General features: G+C 42.2%; 1 protein-coding gene across 1 annotated transcript in view; it reads left to right on the top strand.

The window, feature by feature from the left end:
• LOC311145093 (rho-related BTB domain-containing protein 1-like) overlaps positions 1-15647 on the top strand; it is a 64767-nt gene that overhangs the window by 24879 nt on the left and 24241 nt on the right. Inside the window, exon 4 of the mRNA XM_084181275.1 lies at positions 14831-15016. Coding sequence (XP_084037401.1) covers positions 14831-15016 — 186 coding nt within the window. The remainder of the gene's footprint in view (positions 1-14830; positions 15017-15647) is intronic.

The raw sequence follows: 15647 nt of genomic DNA, 5'->3' as shown, positions 1-15647 counted from the left end.
CAGTGGGGAAAAAAAGTATTTAGTCAGCCACCAATTGTGCAAGTTCTCCCAATTAAAAAGATGAGAGAGGCCTGTAATTTTCATCATAGGTACACGTCAACTATGACAGACAAAATGAGGGGAAAAAAATCCTGAAAATCACATTGTAGGATTTTTAATGAATTTATTTGCAAATGATGGTGGAAAATAAGTATTTGGTCAATAACAAAAGTTTCTCAATACTTTGTTATATACCCTTTGTTGGCAATGACACAGGTCAAACGTTTTCTGTAAGTCTTCACAAGATTTTCACACACTGTTGCTGGTATTTTGGCCCATTCCTCCATGCAGATCTCCTCTAGAGCAGTGATGTTTTGGGGCTGTCGCTGGGCAACACGGACTTTCAACTCCCTCCAAAGATTTTCTATGGGGTTGAGATCTGGAGACTGGCTAGGCCACTCCAGGACCTTGAAATGCTTCTTACGAAGCCAGTCCTTCGTTGCCTGGGCGGTGTGTTTGGGATCATTGTCATGCTGAAAGACCCAGCCACGTTTCATCTTCAATGCCCTTGCTGATGGAAGGAGGTTTTCACTCAAAATCTCACGATACATGGCCCCATTCATTCTTTCCTTTACACGGATCAGTCGTCCTGGTTCCTTTGCAGAAAAACAGCCCCAAAGCATGATGTTTCCACCCCCATGCTTCACAGTAGGTATGGTGTTCTTTGGATGCAACTCGGCATTCTTTGTCCTCCAAACACGACGAGTTGAGTTTTTACCAAAAAGTTCTATTTTGGTTTCATCTGACCATATGACATTCTCCCAATCCTCTTCTGGATCATCCAAATGCACTCTAGCAAACTTCAGACGGGCCTGGACATGTACTGGCTTAAGCAGGGGGACACGTCTGGCACTGCAGGATTTGAGTCCCTGGCGGCGTAGTGTGTTACTGATGGTAGGCTTTGTTACTTTGGTCCCAGCTCTCTGCAGGTCATTCACTAGGTCCCCCCGTGTGGTTCTGGGATTTTTGCTCACCGTTCTTGTGATCATTTTGACCCCACGGGGTGAGATCTTGCGTGGAGCCCCAGATCGAGAGAGATTATCAGTGGTCTTGTATGTCTTCCATTTCCTAATAATTGCTCCCACAGTTGATTTCTTCAAACCAAGCTGCTTACCTATTGCAGATTCAGTCTTCCCAGCCTGGTGCAGGTCTACAATTTTTTGTTTCTGGTGTCCTTTGACAGCTCTTTGGTCTTGGCCATAGTGGAGTTTGGTGTGTGACTGTTTGAGGTTGTGGACAGGTGTCTTTTATACTGATAACAAGTTCAAACAGGTGCCATTAATACAGGTAACGAGTGGTGGACAGAGGAGCCTCTTAAAGAAGAAGTTACAGGTCTGTGAGAGCCAGAAATCTTGCTTGTTTGTAGGTGACCAAATACTTATTTTCCACCATAATTTGCAAATAAATTCATAAAAAATCCTACAATGTGATTTTCTGGATTTCTTTTTCTCAATTTGTCGTCATAGTTGGTGTGTACCTATGATGAAAATTACAGGCCTCTCTCATCTTTTTAAGTGGGAGAACTTGCACAATTGGTGGCTGACTAAATACTTTTTTTCCCCACTGTAGCCTATTCTCTAACATAGCCTGTTAGCTACAAAGGTAATCTCGCGTTGCCATACCTCCAAAATCACGTCGTTGTCACATTAGGGAAGCCTGGTTCGCAACAAGGTTACTTGAAAGGTAACTCCAAACACATTTTTGCTAAGGGCAGCTGTTTAGTTGGTTAAACAAAGGTTAGCCATGTGTTGGCAAAAAAAGGATGCCCAAGTCAAGAAAGCTTACCAGCACTTGCCCTACTGGTCGCCTATTTGTGGGTGCTTTTCAAAGCCTATGTCACGGATGCCAGTGAGTGTAATTTGCTCAATATTAAGGGTTGTTTAATAAAGAAGAAAGAAGATATTCTACTATTTCCTACTTTAGGTATGTAATTCAAAATTAGTTTATTCTGTTGTTGCTAGCGATATTCAAAAAACATTGAAATAATAAAATAACTGTGTATATATATATATACACACACAGTTATTTTATTATTTCAATGTTTTTTTGAATATCGCTAGCAACAACAGAATTGGACACACCTACTCATTCAAGGGTTTTTCTTTATTTTTACTACTTTCTACATTGTAGAATAATAGTGAAGACATCAAAACTATGAAATAACACATATGGAATCATGTAGTAAGCAAAAAAGTGTTAAACAAATCAGAATATATTTTATATTTGAGATTCTTCAAATAGCCACCCTTTGCCTTGATGGCAGCTTTGCACACTCTTGGCATTCTCTCAACCAGCTTCACCTAGAATGGTTTTCCAACAGTCTTGAAGGAGTTCCCACATACAGTTGAAGTTGGAAGTTTACGTACACCTTAGCCAAATACATTCAAACTCAGTTTTTCACCATTCCTGAAATTTAATCCTGGTAAAAATTCCCTGTCTTAGGTCAGTTAGAATCACCACTTTATTTTAAGAATGTGAAATGTCAGAATAATAGTAGAGAGAATGATTTATTTGAGTTTTTATTTATTTCATCACATTCACAGTGGGTCAGAAGTTTACATACACTCAATTAGTATTTGGTAGCATTGCCTTTAAATTGTTTAACTTGGGTCAAACGTTTCAGGTAGCCTTCCACAAGCTTTCCACAATAAGTTGGGTGAATTTTGGCCCATTCCTTCTGACAGAGCTGGTGTAACTGAGTCAGGTTTGTAGGCCTCCTTGCTCGCACACGCCTTTTCAGTTCTGCCCACACATTTTCTATAGGATTGAGGTCAGGGCTTTGTGTGATGGCCACTCCAATACCTTGACTTTGTTGTCCTTAAGCCATTTTGCAAGAACTTTGGAAGTATGCTTGGGTTCATTGTCTTTTTGGAAGACCCATTTGTGACCAAGCTTTAACTTCCTGACTGATGTCTTGAGATGTTGCTTCAATATATCTACATAATTTTCCTATTTTGTGAAGTGCACCAGTCCCTCCTGCAGTAAAGCACCCCCACAGCATGATGCTGCCATCCCCGTGCTTCACGGTTGGGATGATGTTCTTCGGCTTTCAAGCACCCCCTTTTTCCTCCAAACATAACAATGGTCATTATGGCCAAACTATTCAAACTGTTCTATTTTTGTTTCATCAGACCAGAGGACATTTCTCCAAAAAGTACGATCTTTGTCCCAATGTGCAGTTGCAAACCGTAGTCTGGCTTTTTTATGGCGGTTTTGGAGCAGTGGCTTCTTCTTGCTGAGCGGCCTTTCAGGTTATATCGAAATAGGACTTGTTTTACTGTCGATATAGATACTTTTGTACCTGTTTCCTCCAGCATCTTCACAAGGTCCTTTGCTGTTGTTCTGGGATTGAATTACACTTTTCGCACCAAGGTACGTTCATCTCAAGGAGACAGAATGCGTCTCCTTCCTGAGCGGTATGATGGCTGCGTGGTCCCATGGTGTTTATACTTGCGTACTATTGTTTGTACAGATGAACGTGGTACCTTCAGGCGTTTGGAAATTGCTCCCAAGCATGAACCAGACTTGTGGAGGTCTACAATTGTTTTTCTGAGGTCTTGGCTGATTTCTTTTGATTTTCCTTATGATGTCAAGCAAAGAGGCAGTGCGTTTGAAGGTAGGCCTTGAAATACATCCACAGGTACACTTCCAATTGACTCAAATTATGTCAATTAGCCTATCAGAAGCTTCTAAAGCCATGACATCATTTTCTGGAATTTTCCAAGCTGTTTAAAGGCACAGTCAACTTAGTGTATGTAAACTTCTGACCCACTGGAATTGTGATAAAGTGAATTATAAGTGAAATAATCTGTCTGTAAACAATTGTTGGAAAAATTACTTGTGTCATGCACAAAGTAGATAAACTATAGTTTATTAACAAGACATTTGTGGAGTGGTTGAAAAACAAGTTTTAATGACTCCAACCTAGGTGTATGTAAACTTCCGACTTCAACTGTGTGCTGAGCATTTTGGTTGCTGCTTTTCCTTCACTCTGCTGTCCGACTCATCCCAAAACATCTCAATTCGGTTGAGGTCGGGTGATTTTGGAGGCCAGGTCATCTGATGCAGCACTCCATCACTCTCCTTCTTGGTCAAATAGCCCTTACACTGCCTGGAGGTGTGTTTTGGGTCATTGTCCTGTTGAAAAACAAATGATAGTCCCACTAAGCGCAAACCAGATGGGATGGCGTATCGTTGTAGAATGCTATGGTAGCCATGCTGGTTAAGTGTGCCTTGAATTCTAAATAAATCAAAGACAGTGTCACCATCAAAGCACCCCCACACCATCACGCCTCATCCTCCATGCTTTACGGTGGAAACCACACATGCTGAGATCATCCGTTCACCTACTCTGCATCTCACAAAGACATGGCGGTTGGAACCAAACATCTCAAATTTGGACTCATCAGACCAAAGGACAGATTTCCACCAGTCTAATGTCCATTGCTCATGTTTCTTGGCCCAAGCAAGTCTCTTCTTCTTATTGGTGTCCTTTAGTAGTGGTTTCTTTGCAGCAATTCGACCATGAAGGCCTGATTCATGCAGTCTCCTCTGAACAGTTGATGTTGAGATGTGTCTGTTACTTGATCTCTGAAGTATTTATTTGGGCTGCAATCTGAGGTGCAGTTAACTCTAATGAACCTATCCTCTGCAGCAGAGGTAACTCTGGGTCTTCCTTTCCTGTGGCGGTCCTCATGAGAGACAGATTCAGCATAGCGCTTGATGGTTTTTGCCACTGCACTTGAAGAAACTTTCAAAGTTCTTGAAATTTTCCAGATTGACTGTCCTTCATGTCTTAAAGTAATGATGGACTGTAATTTATCTTTGCTTATTTGAGCTGTTCTTGCCATAATATGGTATTTTACCACATAGGGTTGTCTTCTGTATACCCCCCCTACCTTGTCAAAACACAACTGATTGGCTCAAACGCATTAAGATGGAAAGAAATTCCACAAATTACCTTTTAAGAAGGCACACCTGTTAATTGAAATGCATTCCAGGTGACTACCTCATGTAGCTGGTTGAGAGAATGCCAAGAATGTGCAAAGCTGTCATCAAGGCAAAGGGTGGCTACTTTGAAGAATCTCAAATATAAAATATATTTTGATTTGTTTAACACTTTCTGGGTTACTAGATGATTCCATATGTGTTATTTCATAGTTTTGATGTCTTCACTATTATTCTACAATGTAGAAAATAGTAAAAAATAAGAAAAACCCTTGAATGAGTAGGTGTGTCCAAACTTTTTACTGGTACTGTATATATATGCATTATGTATATTCATGGACCCCCTGCAGTACCTCGGAGCTCCGGTTGAGTACCGCTGTGCTAGAGCATTGTGAACTGCTGTAGCGCAATGGTCTAAGCAGCGCGCTCCGGCTCCGACCATCATGAGATCACGGCCAGTGCTGGGCGTTTTTTATTTATCTTTTTGGAGCGCCAAGGAAGGCATATATCGACTATCGACTCTCCTCTAGCACACAGACATGATGGCATCATCTCTATCCCTGACCTTTCAGACATAGCACTGATCCTCACCCAGCCAGCTAGCAGGACTTAATCCACCCACATATACACACACACACACACACACACTGAGCAGGATGTCAGTCTGGAGGGTGGGTGGGGGCTGTGTTTGTATAACAGGTCACCCGGTCACTTTGTGGATCTGTTTTTGAGTGACAGACTGTGTGTGTTTTAGTGTGCGGCTTTGTGTGTGTGCGTGTGCAGCTGTGCGTGCGCAGCTGTGTGTGTGTGTGTGGCTGTGCGCCTTTTCAAATAGTCAGTGACTCATTGTCTGTGTGTGCTCAGTCAGCCTGCAGTCAGCTGATAGCACAGTGCAAGCTCAGCTGTTCTGTGCCTTCCCGTCTCTGCCCTTCTGTTTGGGCGCTGTGGGGCTCAACCTCTTGCCCTAAACCCAGTATCAGATAGCCATGCCACCCCATGCAAGCACCCTTATTCAGCAATCAACTACTTATAGGTATGCTCACACTGTCCTCTCTGTGTAGACGAGTATTTGATAGGGTTTATTATTTGATCATAGGGCATATATACAGTACCAGTCAAAAGGTTGGACACACCTACTCATTCCAGGGTTTTTCTTTATTTTTACTATTTTCTACATTGTAGAATAATAGTGAAGAAATACAAACTATGAAATAACACATATGGAATCATGTAGTAACCAAAAAAGTGTTAAACAAATCAAAATATATTTTATATTTGAGATTCTTCAAAGTAGCCACCCGTTGCCTTGATGACAGCTTGCTTCACTCTTGTCATTCTCTCAACCAGCTTCATGAGGTAGTCACCTGGAATGCATTGCAATTAACAGGTGTGCCTTCTTAAAAGGTAATTTGTGGAATTTCTTTCCTTCTTAATGCGTTTGAGCCAATCAGTTGTGTTTTGACAAGGTAGGGGTGGTATACAGAAGATAGCCCTATTTTCTAAAAGACCAAGTCCATATTATGGCAAGAACAGCTCAAATAAGCAAAGAGAAACGACAGTCCATCATTACTTTAAGACATGAAGGTCAGTCAATCTGGAACATTTCAAGAACTTTGAAAGTTTCTTCAAGTGCAGTCGCAAAAACCATCAAGCGCTATGATGAAACTGGCTCTCATGAGGACCGCCACAGGAAAGGAAGACCCAGAGCTACCTCTGCTTCACGGAGTTCAATTAACAGACACATCTCAACATCAACTGTTCAGAGGAGACTGCGTGAATCAGGCCTTCATGATCGAATTGCTGCAAAGAAACACTACCAAAGGACACCAATAATAAGAAGAGACTTGCTTGGGCCAAGAAACACAATCAATGGACATTAGACCAGTGGAAATCTGTCCTTTTGGTCTGATGAGTCCAAATGTGAGATTTTTGGTTCCAACCGCCGTGTCTTTGTGAGACGCAGAGTACGTGAACGATGATCTCCGTATGTGTGGTTCTCACCATGAAGCATGGAGGTGGAGGTGTTATGGTGTGGGGGTGCTTTGCTGGTGACACTGTCAGTGATTTATTTAAAATTCAAGGCACACTTAACCAGCATGGCTACCACAGCATTCTACAGCGATACGCCATCCCATCTGGTTTGCACTTAGTGGGACTATCATTTGTTTTTCAACAGGACAATGACCAAAACACACCTCCAGGCTGTGTAAGTGCTATTTTACCAAGGATAGTGATGGACTGCTGCATCAGATGACCTGGCCTCCACAATCACCCGACCTCAACCCAATTGAGATGGTTTGGGATGAGTTGGACCACGGAGTGAAGGAAGAGCAGCCAACAAGTGCTCAGCATATGTGGGAACTCCTTCAATACTGTTGTAAAAGCATTCCTCATTAAGCTGGTTGAGAGAATGCCAAGAGTGTGCAACGCTGTCACCAAGGCAAAGGGTGGCTACTTTGAAGAATATAAAATATAAAATATAATTTGATTTGTTTAACACTTTTTTGGTTACTATATGATTCCATTTGTGTTATTTCATAGTTTTGATGTCTTCACTATTATTCTGCAATGTGGAAAATAGTAAAAATACAGAAAAACCCTTGAATGAGTAGGTGTGTCCAAACTCATATACAGTGAGGGGAAAAAAGTATTTGATCCCCTGCTGATTTTGTATGTTTGCCCACTGACAAAGACATGATCAGTCTATAATTGTAATGGTAGGTTTATTTGAACAGTGAGAGACAGAATAACAAAACAAAAATCCAGAAAAAACGCATGTCAAAAATGTTATAAATTGATTGGCATTTTAATGAGGGAAATAAGTATTTGACCCCTCTGCAAAACATGACTTAGTACTTGGTGGCAAAACCCTTGTTGGCAATCACAGAGGTCAGACGTTTCTTGTAGTTGGCCGCCAGGTTTGCACACATCTCAGGAGGGATTTTGTCCCACTCCTCTTTGCAGATCTTCTCCAAGTTATTAAGGTTTCGAGGCTGACGTTTGGCAACTCGAACCTTCAGCTCCCTCCACAGATTTTCTATGGGATTAAGGTCTGGAGACTGGCTAGGCCACTCCAGGACCTTAATGTGCTTCTTCTTGAGCCATTCTTGGCCGTGTGTTTTGGGTCATTGTCATGCTGGAATACCCATCCACGACCCATTTTCAATGCCCTGGCTGAGGGAAGGAGGTTCTCACCCAAGATTTGACGGTACATGGCCCCGTCCATCGTCCCTTTGATGCGGTGAAGTTGTCCTGTACCCTTTGCAGAAAAACACCCCCAAAGCATAATGTTTCCACCTCCATGTTTGACGGTGGGGATGGTGTTCTTGGGGTCATAGGCAGCATTCCTCCTCCTCCAAACACGCGAGTTGAGTTGATGCCAAAGAGCTCCATTTTGGTCTCATCTGACCACAACACTTTCACCCAGTTCTACTCTGAATCATTCAGATGTTCATTGGTAAACTTCAGACAGGCATGTATATGTGCTTTCTTGAGCAGGGGGACCTTGCGGGCACTGCAGGATTTCAGTCCTTCACGGCGTAGTGTGTTACCAATTGTTTTCTTGGTGACTATGGTCCCAGCTGCCTTGAGATCATTGACAAGATCCTCCCGTGTAGTTCTGGGCTGATTCCTCACCGTTCTCATGATCATTGCAACTCCACGAGGTGAGATCTTCCATGGAGCCCCAGGCCGAGGGAGATTGACAGTTATTTTGTGTTTGTTCCATTTGCGAATAATCGCACCAACTGTTGTCACCTTCTCACCAAGCTGCTTGGCGATGGTCTTGTAGCCCATTCCAGCCATGTGTAGGTCTGCAATCTTGTCCCTGACTTCCTTGGAGAGCTCTTTGGTCTTGGCCATGGTGGAGAGTTTGGAATCAGATTGATTGATTGCTTCTGTGGACAGGTGTCTTTTATACAGTTAACAAACTAAGATTGGGAGCACTCCCTTTAAGAGTGTGCTCCTAATCTCAGCTCGTTACCTGTATAAAAGACACCTGGGAGCCAGAAATCTTTCTGATTGAGAGGGGGTCAAATACTTTTTTCCCTCATTTAAAATGCAAATCAATTTATAACATTTTTGACATGCGTTTTTCTGGATTTTTTTGTTTGTTATTCTGTCTCTCACTGTTCAAATAAACCTACCATTAAAATTATAGACTGATCATTTCTTTGTCAGTAGGCAAACGTACAAAATCAGCAGGGGATCAAATACTTTTTTCCCTCATTGTGTATATATATCTCAATGACTCATTTATTTATCATTTATTGATTTGTAGACTGCTATGAAGACGTTAGCATGTTATTGACGAATGACTACAGTGTGTCATTCCGAAGACTGAATAGGTGAGTTATTAACCCTTATGTCACCGTTATGGAGTGACATAGTACCTGCATGATCTCTAATAACAGTGGAAAGTGTGTGTCTGTGTCCAGGGGATCTCTGCTGGGTTGTGTATACACTGAGCAGTCAGCCAGTCAGTCAGGAGTTTGAGCTCAGCCTCGCTCTATATCATGTAAAAACACAAAACACCCAGCTTTGGTTAGCTAGCAGCCCTGCTGACCTTTGTAGTTTGACTTGACAAAGACAGAGTAGGGTGAAGTTGCCCCTAGATGCTGAACTCGTGTCAGTTTTTGATTTCCCCCAGTAATAGTTAAGGTTAGATTTGGGGTAGGGGAAGCTGATCCTAGATCTACCTATTAGTTATTTTTCAGGTGCAGTTGGTAAATGATTGGCCAACAGGGTCAATGAGCGATATAGACTCCTGATGTGTGTTTTGTCAACTCCTCTCTGACTCACGTCCACACATGTACATGGACGTATGAACATTCACGCAGACAGATGCAGGAATAGTCACAACCCTTACCACAAGGGCAAAGGCACGTACACACTAACATAGATTAAAAGCAGTCTGAGCCATGGTAATGACACTTTGACAGGATGCTAATGGAAATTCCTGTTTGTGTGTGTAGGTGTGTGAGTATGTACACTACCATTCAAAAGTTTGGGGTCAGTTAGAAATGTCCTTGTTTTCCATGAAAACTTGCATGAAGTGAGTTTGAATAGCCTTGGTTTCTCAAATGACTGCCTCGCCTGGTTCACCAACTACTTCTCAGATAGAGTTCAATGTGTCAAATCGGAGGGCCTGTTGTCTGGATCTGTGGCAGTCTCTATGGTGGTGCCACAGGGTTCAATTCTTGGGCCGACTCTTTTCTCCGTGTATATCAATGATGTCGCTCTTGCTGCTGGTGACTCTCAGATCCACCTCTACGCAGACGACACCATTTTGTATACATCTGGCCCTCCATTGGACACTGTGTTAACAAACCTCCAAACAAGCTTCAATGCCATACAACACTCCTTCAGTAGCCTCCAACTGCTCTTAAACACTAGTAAAACTAAATGCATGCTCTTCAATCGAACGCTGCTGGCACCCGCCCACCCGACTAGAATCACTACTCTCGACGGGTCTGACCTAGAGTATGTGGACAACTACAAATACCTAGGTGTCTGGTTAGACTGTAAACTCTCCTTCCAGACTCACATTAAGAATCTCCAATCCAAAGTTAAATCTAGAATCGGTTTCCTATTTCGCAACAAAGCCTCCTTCACTCATGCTGCCAAACATGCCCTCGTAAAACTGATTATCCTACCGATCCTTGACTTCGGCGATGTCATTTACAAAATAGCCTCCAACACTCTACTCAGCAAATTGGATGTAGTCTATCACAGTGCCATCCGTTTTGTCACCAAAGCCCCATATACTACCCACCACTGTGACCTGTACGCTCTTGTTGGCTGGTCCTCACTACATATTCGTCGCCAAACCCACTGGCTCCAGGCCATCTATAAATCACTGCTAGGCAAATCCCCGCCTTATCTTAGCTCATTGGTCACCATAGCAACACCCACCCGTTGTATGCGCTCCAGCAGGTATATCTCACTGGTCATTCCCAAAGCCAACACCTCCTTTGGCCGCCATTCCTTCCAGTTCTCTGCTGCCAATGACTGGAACAAATTGCAAAAATCTCTGAAGCTGGAGACTCTTATCTCCCTCACTAACTTTAAGCATCAGTTGTCAGAGCACCTTACCGATCACTGCACCTGTACACAGCCCATCTGAAATTAGCCCGCCCAACTACCTCATCCCTATATTGTTATTTATTTTGCTCATTTGCACCCCAGTATCTCTATTTGCACATCATCTCTTGCACATCTAACATTCCAGTGTTAATACTAATTGTAATTATTTTGCACTATAGCCTATTTATTGCCTTACCTCCATAACTTACTACATTCGCACACACTGTATATAGATTTTCTGTTGTATTTTTGACTTTATGTTTTGTTTTATCCCATATGTAACTCTGTGTTGTTGTTTTTATCGCACTGCTTTGCTTTATCTTGGCCAGGTCGCAGTTGTAAATGAGAACTTGTTCTCAACTGGCTTACCTAGTTAAGTAAAGGTGAAAAAAAAGAAAGAAAAAAAAAGAAAAGGAAATATAGCAAAATACATAGGAAATGTAGTCATTGACAAGATTAGAAATAATGATTTTTAATTGAAATAATAATTGTGTCCTTCAAACTTTGCTTTCGTCAAAGAATCCTCCATTTGCAGCAATTACAGCCCTGCAGACCTTTGGCATTCTAGTTGTCAATTTATTGAGGTAATCTGAAGAGATTTCACCCCATGCTTCCTGAAGCACCTCCCACAAGTTGGATTGGCTTGATGGGCACTTCTTACGTACCATACGGTCAAGCTGCTCCCACAACAGGTCAATAGGGTTGAGATCCGGTGACTGTGCTGGCCACTCCATTATAGACAGATACCAGCTGACTGTTTCTTCCCTAAATAGTTATTGCATAGTTTGGAGCTGTGCTTTGGGTCATTGTCCTGTTGTAGGAGGAAATTGGCTCCAATCAAGCGCCGTCCACAGGGTATGGCATGGCGTTGCAAAATTGAGTGATAGCCTTCCTTCTTCAAGATCCCTTTTACCCTGTACAAATCTCACACTTTACCACCACCAAAGCACCCCAGACCATCACATTGCCTCCACCATGCTTGACAGATGGCATCAAGCACTCCTCCAGCATCTTTTCATTTGGTCTGCGTCTCACACATGTTCTTCTTTGTGATCCGAACACCTCAAACTTCGATTCATCTGTCCATAACACTTCCTCTGTCCAGTGTCTGTGTTCTTTTGCCCATCTTTTTTTTTATTGGCCAATCTGAGATATGGCTTTTTCTTTGCAACTCTGCCTAGAAGGTCAGCATCCCGGAGTCACCTCTTCACTGTTGACGTTGAGACTGGTGTTTTGCGGGTACTATTTAATGAAGCTGCCAGTTGAGGACCTGTGAGGCGTCTGTTTCTCAAACTCTCAAATGTACTTGTCCTCTTGCTCAGTTGTGCACCAGGGCCTCCCACTCCTCTTTCTATTCTGGTTAGATCCAGTTTGCGCTGTTCTGTGAAGGGAGTAGTACACAGTGTTGTACGAGATCTTCAGTTTCTTGGCAATTTCTCGCATGGAATAGCCTTCATTTCTCAAAACAAGAATAGACTGACGAGTTTCAGAAGAAAGTTATTTGTTTCTGGCCATTTTGAGCCTGTAATCGAACCCACAATTGCTGATGCTCCAGATACTCAACTAGCCTAAAGAAGGCCAGTTTTATTACTTCTTTAATCAGCACAACAGTTTTCAGCTGTGCTAACATAATTGCTAAAGGGTTTTCTAATGATCAATTAGCCTTTCTAAATGATAAACTTGGATTCGTAAACACAACGTGCCATTGGAACACAGGACTGATGGTTGCTGAGAATGGGCCTCTATACGCCTATGTAGATATTCCATTAAAAATCAGCCGTTTCCAGCTACAATAGCCATTTACAACATTAACAATGTATACACTGTATTTCTGATCAATTTGATGTTATTTTAAAGGACAAAAAATTTGCTTTTCTTTCGAACACAAGGACATTTCTAAGTGACCCCAAACTTTTGAACGGTAGTAGTGTAGGTGTAATTTTCCCTAGGGTACATATTGGTGGAAGTTAAGGTATGGTCTATGGAACCAGTGTTATTCTGTTGCTTATTTGGCCGACTACTCTATCTAGCTTCTGGGGCCTATCATGTTGGCTGTGCACAGGCATTTTTCCACTAAATAATTATGAGTAGTGTTTACTTAGTTGTTTAAACCCAGTTGACTCTGTTGACCGGTTTCATCTTCCGTTATCATCTTTAACCCTTAAGGTTGATGTCCGCGCCCCGTGTACATTTAATTAGCATAATCAATAAATCCCCATAAAAATCAGTCCGTTTAAGCTAGAGATATTTTGCACTGGATACGTCTCAATCCACCGCATCTGCCTATATCACACTTCCACATCTGCGGTGAAAAGTGACAGGCTAGAGCGGGGTTTGTCAGACCTTGAGACATCCTGAAAATCGGTCTTCTCACAAAAACAATTTGGTCTACATAATTTGTCACAAAAAAAAAAAATCTATCTTTTTTTTATACTTCAAGGGGTCTTCAAAATCAAATAGCTAAATGATACTTGGTATGACTTTCTTAAAACAATTCCATATAGAACCCCCCACCCCTCCTCCAACTTAGACAGAGCTTAGACTCTTATGAGTTAATAACCCATTAGAAAAAACTTTGATCTGACCATGGTTGTTAGCCATAGGGCTGGCACAATTACTGTATAACCGTTTAACCGACGATTATCGATGAAGACCGTCATGAAAATTAAAAAAAAAACGTCATAACCGTTTAAGAAATAAATAAAATAATTTTTGTGGAACGAACAGCTGACTGAAAAGAGGACGGCGGGGCATTCCTGCGTTTGAGTCCGTTTCTGCGGGAACATGGAATCTTAACAACGTGCAGAAACGTTGTTGCTCCGTGCTGAAATGTAGAATTTTAATTCTAATTATGTTGACTTATGTGGCTCATGCAATGGAATTTATTTTTTGTAATGTCAGTTGAGTTGAATCAACAATATTATCAGCACATATTGATTCATACACTTCCTCCTTTTACATCCTGCTTTTACTTCCTGCTTCGCTCCTATAGATACACTCGCAATGGCCACCAGTCCACTCATTATGCCAATTACAGTCATCCAAAATTCTATGACCGTCACAGCCCTACTTATTGATTAGAATTATTATAATATATTTAGTGAATTCCATGTTTTGACCCCGGATAAATCCCCATAAAACATAACAATTAACCAATTTATCTTTACTGAAGTCAATTTCATAGCCTCTAGAAGAGTGCTCTGCTTAGTCTGAAATTAGGGCAGAGTGGAGAGGCTCCCTTAGTGCTGTGCTGGTTACGTGGTAGCTGACATTCATTCACATATGGGAAGCCACACACACATGCCTGTCAGAGCCGTGCCTCAGAGACACTAGTGGTGGAGAACATCCTTAAGTCCTGTTGTCAGCCTGGCCCAACACACTGCTGCACTGTAGCTGTTGTGTGTGTGTGTTTTGCTCTATTATTAACCACTCTCTGTGGCATTGGCTGCCTTAGGGCCTTAGTGGGCTTACGTAAGGGAGAGAGAGGGGCTTCACAGCCCACCAGCCTCAGAGGCCTGTAGACATGACACACACACACAACCCCATGACCCCACACCCCAGGCCGCTCAATGTCGCCATCCATATTCACTGTGCCCAGCAGCACTAGTGCAGACTCTTCTCAGACATGTTTTTGACCTCCAGGAATGTACCTCCAGCTCTCTCTCTCTCTTACTCTCTCCCTCCTTCTACATTACCCTCTCTCCTTTCCCCAACTCTCTCGCCCTCCTCTCTCCCTCTCTCTTATTTGTGCGTGGCACAGGTCTGACGTGGTGGTGCTGTGTTTCTCACTGGCCAACCCCAACTCCCTGCGCCATGTCCGCACTATGTGGTACCCTGAGATTAAGCACTTCTGCCCCCGCACCCCTATCATCCTGGTGGGCTGCCAGCTGGACCTGCGCTACGCCGACCTGGAGGCTGTCAACCGCGCCCGCAGACCCCTAGCCAAGTAAGATCACCCTCATCCTCCTGAAACGGGTTTAAATACATGCATATTTAAGTTTATTTTAATTTGAAATACTTATTTTCTGTTTTATTTGAGTATTTTCAAATAATGTGCCCGAATCCAACGACTTTTATTTGAAGTATTTGAAAGTATTTTCAAATCATTTCCTATAAATAGACCTACTATTTGAAACTATTTTCAAATAGCCAAGTTGTTTCCAAATACATCTCAAATACCCCTAGGACAATACAGACCTGGGTACAAATGCATGGAGTATTTAAATATTTTTGTTTGAAAATACACTTGCCTGTGTATTTGACTTTTTTCAATAGTATTATATTCTAATACAAAAAAATATATATACTTACTTTGAAATGTCTTTGAAAGTAATTGAAATACTTAAAATAGTATTTGAACCCAGGTCTGGACCACCTTGACCGCAGCAGTCCCATCACATCCATTGGCTGGGTGTGTGGCATTTGACTGAAATGCAAACGCACCTGTCTGGCCTTCTGTCTGTCCATAGTTTAGGTCCTTGTTTTTGTCTAATACACTCTTGACTCAGTTACAGCCCTGTGGCACGATAACACAGTTATAGAACAATCCTTTCATTAGAGATCTACCTCTCTGCTAA

This window comes from Coregonus lavaretus (genome assembly GCF_964263955.1).
Source record: "Coregonus lavaretus genome assembly, chromosome: 17".
NCBI lineage: Eukaryota > Metazoa > Chordata > Actinopteri > Salmoniformes > Salmonidae > Coregonus > Coregonus lavaretus.
The sequence above is the reverse complement of the archived record's forward strand: the minus strand, read 5'-3'. Positions and strand labels throughout refer to the sequence as shown.